Source organism: Solanum lycopersicum, chromosome 1 (genome assembly GCF_036512215.1).
Source record: "Solanum lycopersicum chromosome 1, SLM_r2.1".
Lineage (NCBI taxonomy): Eukaryota > Viridiplantae > Streptophyta > Magnoliopsida > Solanales > Solanaceae > Solanum > Solanum lycopersicum.
The window spans coordinates 3,214,476-3,226,692 of NC_090800.1; the positions used below are offsets into that span (position 1 = coordinate 3,214,476).

A 12,217-nucleotide genomic window follows, 5' to 3' on the forward strand; every position below is an offset into this window, starting at 1 on the left:
ACATCATTATATTTATTGTTATTAAAAATGATGTTTTGTGAATTGTCTTATTGTGATCCTATTGTGAATTACTTGCAAAAGAAAGAAGATAATGTCATGAACGAAGAGTTGTGTTGTTACAATGCGATTGATTTGTGACTTTAAATAAGACTTGATTTTTATAAAAATGGGTCTACTCTAGTAGAAAAAAAAATTAGGGCAAAAGTTTAGAAAAATACTTCAACTTTGACCAAAATAGTTGTTACGATACCAAACTTTGGCCAAAATAGTTGTTAGAAAAATATGCTTTTTGCCTTCCTGCACTGACATAACCATTATCACCCCATCTGATATTGCCTATGCTCTGCATTTTAAAGATCAATAGATTGTGTGATAATATGTTTCAGAAGTTCACTTTTCATACTCAAAATTGTGTTATTTTGATACTGACAAAGCTGAAATTAAAATAGAAATATAAAAAATGATGTTGACAAGGTTTGAACCCCAGACCTTGGGGTTAAAACACGAAGCCTAATCTGATAGGCCAGCTATATAAATAAGCACACAGCTGAAGCAGACATGTTGACTTTCAGTTGTGTGCTTATTGCCACTTATATATAAGTAGTAGAAACATATTAACATTTAGGGAAAATGGTCTGATATACCCCTTAACTTTGTCATTTGGAGTTGATATACCCCTCGTTATAAAAGTGGCTCATATATGCCCTTACCGTTATACAAACGGCTCACATATACCCCTGCCGTTACAAAATGGCTCACATATACCCTTTATTTAACGGAAGTTAAAAAATTAGTTTTAAATTTATATTTATTACTTCTAATTTTAAAAAAAAAAAGTTATTTAGGGGTATATATGATTCTTATATCAAAGTTCAAGGTATATTTTAAATTTTTTTCATACATAAATTAATTTTTGACTTCTTTTATTATAATTGTTTGAGTTTCTTATTCTTATTTTATTTTTTCTTACATTCCTTAGTTTAAAGAAAAAAAAATTAAACTATTTTTTTTGTGTGTATTGTAATTTAATTTCGTATTAGAAGAAAAAATTTGGTCATCTACAATAAGTTTTACAAGAATATTAGTGAAACATAAATAAATTTGATTATCAAAATAATAATTATAAATTAGTCATTGAAACAAAAAAAGTCAAAAAAAATATGTTTGACGAGGATTAAATTTACTCATATATGATTATATTTTTTAGAAAAAAAAATAAAAATTTAGATTAAAATAATTTTTTTTTTCATTTCCGTTGGAGGAAAAGGGTATATGTGAGCCATTTGTTTACAATTAGGGATATATATGAGTCACTTTCATAACAAAGGGTATATCAACTCTAAATGACAAAGTTAAGAGGTATATCAGATCCTTTTCCCTAACATTTATTAACTATCATATTGTAGTCAATTTTCCATTTTTTACTATCATATTGATAACTTAATATTGATAACTTAATAACAAAAAGAAAAAAACCATGAATAAACCTTATTGTTCAAGTGTGTTTTTGGTTTATTGATCCTATTATTATTTGCTCTATTTTTGTTCCATTATACATGCATTAAACTTTAAAGAAGGCAAAATACACCCATCATACATGTATTAAAAAAATTTTATTTCAATAATTTTTTATGATATATTTAATTATGAACTTTAAAATGGTATATGTAAAAACAAAAGGTATGACTAAATTTTTTACACATTAAAATTAGAATATTTATTTACTTTATCATTTTTTTAAAATTTATTTATTCCTTCATCAATGATTATTTATTTATTAAAAAAATTACTATCTCAGATTGATATTCATTTGATTGCCCAAAAATATCAAATAGTAACACTTCGTGAAAGAAAAAAATATTTTATAAAATTATTAATGTTCATTACTATGTAAGATAATATAATATATTAGTTTTAATGATAAATAAGTTTTAAGTATTATTTTATAAATTCCGTGATATTGAAATTTTGCGTGCAAATAATTTTATTAGTTTATCGTAAATTTTATTTAAACATTTAGGTAAAGAATAGAATACGCGTAAAAAGTTTCGAGCATAATTTAAGTATCTAATAAATGAAAATTTCCAAAAAAATTTGAGAGAGTTCCACGTGTCATAATTTCTCAATATGTTGACGTGGCGATATCCTATTGGTTGAAACAACCAATCTCAACGTGCTTCTCCCAATGACTATATTTTGACCCAAATCTTAAAACCCTTATTTTGATTTATTATTTTTTTCCCAAATATATATATATAAATAATAAGAAAAAAAAATAAAAAATCCAAAAACGTTACAAAAAATTCTATCTTGTTGAAAAATCTCATCTTGATCTGTCTACTCGGAGATCAGCAATTTTACTTCTGTTTTGTAAGGTAAAAATTAATCAAAAACCTTGTGATATATGTGTTTTGACTTAATATTTTGATTTGGGGTTCTTTGTTTTTCCTAAAAAAACAATCTTTTATGCTTTTTATAGGATTGGGTTTTTGTTGAGAATTTGGATTTTTTGAAATTTTCAGTTTATTGGGTTTTCATGTGTGTTAGAGGTTAATTAATGTAGTTAAGAGATTTGGGGGTCTTTTTTTTTAATCCCAATTGATTTGTTTGTATGTTAAGAGGCAAGTTTATTGATATCCTAGAATTGGGTTTTTGTTGAAATGTGTAGAAAGACGAAATCTTGATAAATTTGGTGAGAAATATTGTTAAAGATTGAACCTTTATTTATTTTTGTAAGATTAATGTTTTAGGATCTGAAAAGATGTTAATGTTGATTATTGTTACTGATACTTTTTTTTGGGGCTTGTTGCAGCTTATCTCTGTTGCTGTGGGAAGAAAACTAAGTGTTTTCTGAGTTAGTAGTCTGTGAGGATGATGAATAGTGAACGATTAGCAAATGTTGCTTTAGCAGGTTCGATTTGATTCATGCGCGTTTCTTAATGGTAGCTGGATTACATAGTAAAATGAGTTTATCTTGTGCAATTCAATTCATGAATGTTTCTTTTAGTAATGTATAGTATAGTGAGTTTGATTTGTTTTGTGATAACTTGGAATTTGGAAGTGAAGGAATCCATCTGCAGGATATGAGATGAGCAACGGTGTCAATTGAAATTATTTTGATAAATCTTTAGAACTCATAATTCTTAAGTTTCTTCTTTGATTATGAAGAATGGATTTATGAGTGTTTGGATATGTGTCATTTAGATTTGCGGAGTAAATAGATGCTACAACTGTATATGTATGATTCTCTTTTGTGTTTGTTGTTGCTATTATACTTTCCTCACTTCAGATGTGTTGTAAAACAGAACAGTTCCTTTATTCCTATGCTTAAGTTTTATCCCTTATGCTTGTCAAAGTTAAGACCAAATATCCTACTCTATAGCTGCCATAATATTTTTTTGCTTATTGTAAGAGGTCAAACCTCGGGAAATTCTCATTGGCTTCACATTACTGTCTTCCTTAGGTTTGATGATTTTAATACAATGTTCGATCAAATGGTCTGATGATTTGGGCCCACAGGCATCATTTTATGTATTTATGCTTCTGAAGTAGGCATTGGCTTATTTTCAAGGGGCCTATGGGACCATCCTTCTTACTCTTGAACTTCAATGCATGTTCAGCAAAATGTATATTGCTAGGTTAACTGGTGTTTGGCCCTTGCTGATGCCAACTAGTTTGGGTATAAGGCCTAGTTGATTGATTGATTGATATGCTGCTGTGTAGCACCCTCCCATAGTTGGCCATTTCCCTTCAAATATCACAATTTTTGGTGGATTCTTGTTGTTGGTGTTCTCTGCAATCGACTTTCCTTGTTAGCTAGGTACTGTCATCAAGTCATTTTAGACTATAGAGTACATGCTGATATAGTGTTGTGATGGCTGTTCAAAAGTTTCCTCGTGTTCTGTTGTCTGTTGGGTGTCTGCTCATTACCTAGTTTCCTGTATTTTAATAGGTCCGACTTTGTGGGTGTACATTGATGAATTTGTATTGAAGGGGCTTTAAGATTTTTCCTTAGTGTTGGATGTTTCAATCAATCAAATGGCCTCCTGTTAGGACAGTTCAGTCAACACACCTCAGGGAGCTCTATTGCTGTTGTCTCTTTTCATCTTTTCTCTCCTTTCCCCAATGCATCATCTTTATGATTAGAAAAAGTTTCTGGTTGTGTGGTCTGTGGAGAGAGAAAAGGCTGCTGGTTATTCCAAATCTCTTTCTTGACTTCATGTTTCTGAATTACCTTGAGAACTCTTGTGTTTTTGGTTGTGAATTTCAGGTTTGAGTTTGGCCCCACTGGTTGTGAATGTGGACCCAAATTTGAATGTCGTGCTAACGGCTTGTCTCACTGTTTTTGTGGGTTGCTACCGTTCTGTTAAGCCTACTCCACCTACGGTATATTCCCCGACTCTTAAGTTGCAGTCTTGCTTTTATATGTTATCTGTTTTGATGTTTCTTAAACTTATTCTGTTCTACTTTGTAGGAGACAATGTCTAAGGAACATGCAATGAGATTCCCCTTGGTTGGAAGTGCAATGCTCTTGTCATTGTTCTTGCTTTTTAAGTTCCTCTCAAAAGACCTGGTTAATGCTGTATTGACGTGCTACTTTTTTGTACTTGGCATTGCTGCTTTTGCGTATGTTCTTTCCGTATGGATCATTCTACTATGCTTAGTATATTTTTTATGCAATTTTCTAAAAAGTAGTTTCATTATATGTTTTAATATCATCTCTTTCTTTGGGCCTTTGCAGTGCAACACTGTTACCTGCTATCAAACGATTCTTGCCGGAAAAGTGGAATGAAGATCTCGTAATATGGCACTTCCCATATTTCCGCTGTATGGACCGGCTCTTTTTTTTTTCTTTTTAAATGAAGTAATATGATTTCATTGATAGCATCAATCAGATGCATAGACAAAAATAATGGACCACTTCTTTTTCCTATTGAAAAATACTAGTTGGCGACCGGCTTTTTCTCCCCGAAAGAATCTAAATCTTGCTTTACTCACTATGGATTTTCTTCTTCCCCCCACCCTTGTAAAATCATTAATTAATGGCATTTCCCTACATACCACACTAGGTGGTACACCTTCACATCTTTGACTGGAATATGTTAGTTTTCTGCATTCTCTTTTCTCTAGAGATGATGTTTATTTGTTTCTTTCTCAGCTTTGGAGTTTGAGTTCACAAGGTCCCAGATTGTTGCTGCAATTCCTGGAACCATGTTCTGTGTATGGTATGCTAAACAGAAGCATTGGCTAGCTAACAATGTATTGGGCCTTGCATTTTCTATTCAGGTTTGTCTGTACAACTAGCGTAGTTACATTATCTGTTTGCTTTAAGATCCTGAAACAACCTTCTTGCATCATCTTTTCTCTTCTGCTGGTTGGACACTGAATTGAATGTTTGTTTCTGTTAACAAAGTTTGTCACGTCGTTCTTTCTCAAAGAAAAAAAGCTTGTCACACTGTTGCAGCTAGTTATGTTACCATTGTGTGTCTCTCTCTCTGTCTAATGAACTGTAGATCTTGTTTTGATTATTTGAAGTTGAAATAGTGATTTTGGTTGATCTGGCTTCATTTTATGCATAAGATTTTCTTAGAGTTAGCACCCAAGGGTGTGGCCTAGTGGTCAATGAAGTGGGTGAGACCTATGAGGTCGCAGGTTCAAATCCCTGCAAAGACAAAAAAACATGCTAGCATCAATCATTTCTCTAGTGTCAAGTCCGTGACATGAATGTGCACTCTCTCTCTCTCTCTCTCCGTTTGATGTCTGTGAATCATCGAAGTCCAATTAACTTAGCCCACTCCTTTTGATCGTTACTTCTAGATATGTCATATAGATTGGTGGTTCAACTTACATTTATTACTACAGTTCACCTGCCTATGAGTCCTTTATTTTCCAAAAGCGTCCTTGATATTCTTTGAAGAAGCTCATAGCCCATAGGTCTATATAGCTTATAGCTACCATTTGGACTTCTTTGATGTTTGCTGTTTATAGATAGATAAAAAGTTAAGGTGGCATGCCCCTACTTTCCTTGTATAACTGAAGTATTGAATAATGGACTTTATTTTTCCGTTTGAACGTGCAGGGGATTGAAATGCTTTCCCTTGGATCATTTAAGACTGGTGCCATACTATTGGTAAGGAGAGAAGTTTTACTTTAATATGTACTTTCCCCGTCCCAAAATAAGTGTCACTTTAGCAAAAATCTCGTCCATTAAGAAATTAAATACTATGTGTTGTTTACTAGACTACCCTTATTCTATAAATGTTGCTTGAGAATTTGACACTTAAACAAGATGGTGTATGAGGGTGTAGTTGAAAAAACATAACAATTTTTTGTCATGAATTCCTAAGGTGACACTTATTTTGGGACAGAGGTGTCATTCTGTTTATTCCTATTGGGCTATACTGCACGACTAAATAGTTGAAGTGGAACTTTTAATGAGCCATCTCCTAAGTGTGCATTACATAAACACATCCTTTTTCCCGTGTATGATACATAGTGGATCGAGAAATAAATAGAGTTTCCTTAGCTTTATGTGACGTTGGTTCTGGCATTTTCTCTATGCATCAAATCACTGTCTTTTTGCTGAATGAATACTATGTTCTTAACTGCAGGCTGGACTTTTTGTGTATGACATCTTTTGGGTCTTTTTTACCCCAGTGATGGTTAGTGTTGCTAAGTCTTTTGATGCTCCTATCAAGGTGCGTATAGTTTTTTTCTTTTCATCTAGCTTTTCTTCCAATATGTGAATACTGACCTTTTTCGTCGTTTTTACTCTTCGTAATTAGAATTTGCTTTTTGTTTCCTTTTGCAGCTTTTGTTCCCCACAGCGGATTTGAAACGTCCCTTTTCAATGTTGGGTCTCGGAGATATTGTAATTCCTGGTATAACATCTTTCTTTTACCATAAAGACCTGTTGCTTTTAAATGACCTTTCTACAAAAGCCAATATATGAATTTGCAAACCTCCCATTATTTAGTTTTTGTCATAAACTAGTAATTATCCTGTTGTTCAGGCATTTTTGTGGCTTTGGCACTCCGCTTTGATGTCTCCAGAGGAAAGGGGCCTCAATACTTTATAAGTGCATTTTCGGGATACGCTGTTGGTGTGATTTCAACCATTATTGTGATGAACTGGTTTCAAGCTGCACAGGTTGGTGTCCCAGAAACGCTTGTTTCTTTTATTCTGTAGTAGGACTACAGTGCCCTTGTTTTTCAACCTTCTCGATATTCTCTAACCTTGCACTCTGCGTACTCCTTTTGTTCCAGCCCGCGTTGTTGTATATTGTTCCAGCTGTAATTGGATTTGTGGCTGTGCACTGCATTTGGAATGGGGATATGAAGCCGGTAAACTTTTCTTTTTATAATCTAATCTATAACTTCCTCGCTCCATTTGTTTCCGTCTTACTTTATATGGGCCTTGAGTGTCTGTTTACTGTTTTACTCTAAATTGCTGTGTATTCAGAACTTGGTGAATTCGGTCATAAAGTATAATAGTACGTCGTTTTAGGCCCCAAGCATGTCTTATCGGTCAATTTCTCTCAGTGACATAGCGTAGGATTTGATAAGTAGTAGGGATTGTCATAATTGTGTAGTTTCCTCCTCTCAATTTTTAACGTTTTTTTGATAATGGTAGTGTCCACGAAACCTTGGGCACACCTCAATTCTGTCATGTACCTGCTGTCTCCCATCGGCTCATGTACCGAATAAGTTTTCCAGGCAGTGCCTCCTCTAGGATTCGAACTCTGTTTCCTTACGGTTTTCATCTCATTTCATTGACTACTACCATGCCACAATGTGGCCTTCTCTCATATATACGCGTTTAAGCAAAGACTTATCTCTAATCTTGTTTTATTTTCTCCTTCTTATAAGAGCAACACTAGATGGGGCTTTTCTAAACCTTTGTATTGCATTCTTGATCTTATGGTTGAACAGTTGTTGGAGTTCGATGAGTCGAAAACACAGAGCACTGAAGAAGTCGCCGCGGAAGAGAGCAAGAAAGTAGAGTGAGGCTTTAAGAAGAGTTACAGTAGGGATATATGACCTTCCAACTGATGCAGAGATTGTTGGTTAGGAAAAGAACTTTTTTTTGTTTTGTACTTTTAGATTATTGTTTAGTGAAATATTGATGAGATTGGCTTCAATGTTATTTACCCAAAAAATTTAACATTTCAATTGTCAATCTTAATATTATTGCCCCTAACTCCATGAGATTTGAAGTTGGTTAATCTTTGCAATTATGAGGTAGTGATTACAAATTTATGACCTTTAATCACTATACCTTTGTGATGTTTTTTAGTCATGAAAGATAGTTGGTAACGTCTGCGTACATCTTGTTCTTTTCTGATTTCACTTGTTACTGAGTATGTTATTATCGTTGGTTCGGGATCTTCAATCCTTACCAGGTTTATACAATAACATATCCAGTGAAATTTCATTAAATGAAGTCTGAGGAGGTTGAGTGTATCAGACTTTACCACTATTCGAGGTCTAATAAGGTTGCGTGTATGTGGACTTTACCACTATTCGAATTGGTTCATACAACAACATACCTAGTGAAATTTCGGTAAATGAGGTCTAGAGAAGATAGAGTGTATTCACTAAATGAGGTTTGGGATCTTCAATCCTTACCCGAATTGGTTTATACAAAAACATACTCAATGAAATTTCACTAAATGAAGTCTAAGGAGGTTGAGTGTATGTAGACTTTATCACCATCCGAGGTCTAAGGAGGTTGAGTGTATGCAGACTTTACCACTATCCGAATTGGTCCATGCAACAACATACTCAGTAAACAGAGAAAAATCTTGTGATATGCCTAAGACAAAAATGTAAACAGAGGGGTATTTTTTCTAAAATAAATGGATAGATGAAGAATACATTCCGATTTTTTTTTATAATAACGGTGTAATTTCGATACTTTTCTGGAGAAACTAATATCTCTATGGAATCAATTGTCACTTCCTAAGCCTATACCCTAGACTTTGGCGACACTCAAAAATCATTTTCGATCCCGAAATAAATTCTTGATTTGACTGACTATTTAGTGAAAGACTCAAACGATAATAGATTTAGCACATACATTTATCTCAATGTATAATCAATTGAAATGTCTGAAACTACTAAATTCAAATAATAATAATACATCATAACACAATCATTAAAGGAAAGAAAGTACTAAGAAATTCCTCAACTATAACAACCTATGAAGCCTTTAATACTATGACAGACGTGGGGACAAAACCCACAAAAAAATGAACAATAACATGAAATAAATTTTAAATCCTCCGAAAATCAAGTATGCTCACCAAAGCTATCTGAAGAGAAAAATCTTGCCTGTTTAATTTTTCCCCTAGGAATATTTATTTTATGTTGAGTTGTCGTGTTTCGTATGTTGATTGTAAAAGTAGAGTAGATATCAAAACGTGATATATTTCTGTGATTGATAAGTCATCGGTGTAGAAAATATACATGATATTAATTGATTTAGATAACAGGAGGACCCCTTAATGAGTTGGAGAAGGGTTACAACAATCCTACTGTCACATTTCGGGAGCAACCCCTATACGTAACCGGCGGCGGCGGCCTCTTTGAGGACTAAGACTAGCCTCTTAGCTTACATCATTACATTCATAGGTTAAAAATGCAAAATTATTAAAAACTTTTCATTATTTCTACATTGAGGCTTACATAGATTTCTACATACACATAATATTTATATCGAGTATACATAGACCTTTCGTATAGGAAGATTACTTAGTCTTCTACTTTTATTGCATATAGATATATAAAATATAATATAGTCTCAAAAGCATGTCTCATCTCATAACCATCTAGCAAGAGTGTAACAATTTGGGCCTAGCCCATACATCAATATAATAAGACCACATATAGGTCATACATTGTTTAGTATTCAAATGAAAAAGGAAAGAACATAGGAGCCTTAAAACTAGAACAACATCATAAGTTTGATAGTGACATTGTCCTCAGAAAGTGAGGTTGAGAATTTCAAGTCTTTTTCAAAGTCATCTCAAAGCCCTTCAACGACCGGAACCTAAAATGTTAGGGAAAAAGGAAGAAAATACGTTAGTACATTACTTGTACTAAGTATGATACAATATGCACACATATCATGAAATTATGCTAAAAAGGGACATTATTGGGGCATATCTACATGGAGAATTTCATTAAGTATTCCTCAAGGCTCATATTTCATTAACTATTCCACCCACAATAGGGACTTGGTCATCTTGAGTACCTTGAGGACTTGGTTATTGAAAGTTATAGAGAACATATTTTGGAGCATATGAGCATATGGTTGAGATTTAAGGCAACGTTTACATATAAATCAGACTCAAAATTTCAACCTAGCAAATAAATTTACAGAAATAACGACTCTAAAAATGAATAAATATTATATTTCATCCCTTACCATGCCACTGTTTACTGCTTCATGTATCTACCTTATGACAAACTTTAAATAAGCATATCGTGACGGTTCAAGTTAATTAGTAATTTAAGTCAAAAATAAGTTGAATGTCTAAATTTTAATTACTTTTTTATATATTTGAGATTCAAGTTATTTTTTTTTTGATAATTTTTTTTACTTTTTTTATGATCTTAAACTCTCTCGATATATAATTTTGTGATCTTAAACATATTATGTGGAAGTTAAATTTAAAATTGATCCATAAAAAAGAAACTTTCTTTAATGTGTCGAAATAAATTAAAACATTTGTTATTTTTTTTGTTAAAAAAAAAGCTTAAGATAATTTTGTTATTACTAAAAAAAAAGTAGGTCCTTCGATTTTTGAGGTCTAAGATATATGTCTCATTTTTAAAGGCATTGACGAACCTCGTGTCGAGGAATGTACATGCATATTTCTTCTCATTTTATCACTAGATTAAAAAAAAAATATCATCATACTTAATACTGATATTATAATTAGTCAATCATAGATGGTAATTAGAAAAGTACTAATAATTAATTAGAGCTATTTGTTAGGGTTTGTGAATTCTATTAAAATTTTAGGATCCGTTTGGTATATATGACTTTCTTCCTATTAAATATATATTTTTGAATAGCTTTATATTATAAATATTTATTTTTATTGGTCCAATTAATTTCGTGATACTTTTTTTTTCGAAAGACATTTAATTTCGTAACGATAATTCTCTTGAAGGGAAAGTAACAAAAAAGTCATGAATTTTGTTCTTTATACCAAATTAATGGATTAAATTCCTTCATATATACAAATGTACTATAACGAATTTATTCTTTTTATAGTGTTATATATAAGCTATATAATCTAAGGCCAAATTCATTTAAAAATTATTAAAAAAGAGAGTTAAAATCATGTAATGTGATTGTGGTGTATGGATGGGGCGGTTCGGATTCCTTCATTTTTCGTAAAATGAAATTCAGGTCTAAAAGTTTTTTAAGAATAGAAAAAAGTCTTATTTGAAAACGTCTTCTCTAAAAGTAAGACTTACAATGCATGAATTTAAATTAAGTCGGATTTTAATACAAATAATTAGAAGAGGTATAGAGCTAGGTCGGGTCCAATAAGAGTATCCTCGGTTCTTCGGCCAATTAACACCTCATGAACAATAACAAGAATAATAACAATATATTCAGTGTAATTTCACAAATAGATTCTGAATAATAAAAAAAAAGATATGTACACAAATCGTATTTTCGCTTTATGAAGGTATATAAACATTGCCAGAGCTAAAAAATTGGTGAAGAGTGTACAAATTGAACGTACACTTAGGGAAAATGTACAAGTACCCCACCTAGACTGATCGAAATTTTAGAGACACGCCATAAATAAAGTAAGGTCTTATTACTCCTTATATCTTCTTTTTTTTTTTTGTAATTTTGTGCACCTTTTGATTTACGTGGCATCCAAATATCTCCCACGCGCCTTAGTTGCGTGGAGTCACTGAGTATGTCACGTAAAAAAAGGTGTAAAATTACAAAAATAATAAGATTAAGGGGTAATAAGACCAGACCTTAGTTTAGTCAAGGTATGTCTCTGGAATTTCGGTAATAGCCTAGGGGGTACTAGTACCTTATCCCTATACACTCATAATAACTACTCCCTTCGTTTAAAAAAGGATGACCTAGTTTGACTTAGAACGGAGTTTAAGAAAAGAAACGACTTTTTAATCTTGTGGTTTTAAATTAAAGTTATGTCAAATGTACCAAAAATGCCCTT

General features: G+C 32.3%; 1 protein-coding gene across 2 annotated transcripts; it reads left to right on the forward strand.

Moving 5' to 3' along the window:
- Positions 1-2,198: 2,198 nt before the first annotated feature.
- Positions 2,199-8,199, forward strand: LOC101258684 (signal peptide peptidase). Of its 2 annotated transcripts, none has more exons than XM_004228449.5 (12): positions 2,199-2,375; positions 2,813-2,911; positions 4,271-4,386; positions 4,475-4,626; positions 4,742-4,827; positions 5,159-5,286; positions 6,080-6,130; positions 6,612-6,698; positions 6,812-6,881; positions 7,013-7,149; positions 7,266-7,343; positions 7,932-8,199. In XM_004228449.5, the coding sequence occupies exons 2-12, from the start codon at positions 2,872-2,874 to the stop codon at positions 8,004-8,006; spliced, it is 1,020 nt and encodes a 339-aa protein (XP_004228497.1). In that variant the 5' UTR covers positions 2,199-2,375; positions 2,813-2,871; the 3' UTR covers positions 8,007-8,199. The 2 variants fall into 2 exon arrangements, with proteins under 2 accessions (XP_004228497.1, XP_069152445.1); XM_069296344.1 differs by having other exon boundaries at positions 2,283-2,375; positions 3,953-4,386.
- Positions 8,200-12,217: the final 4,018 nt, after the last annotated feature.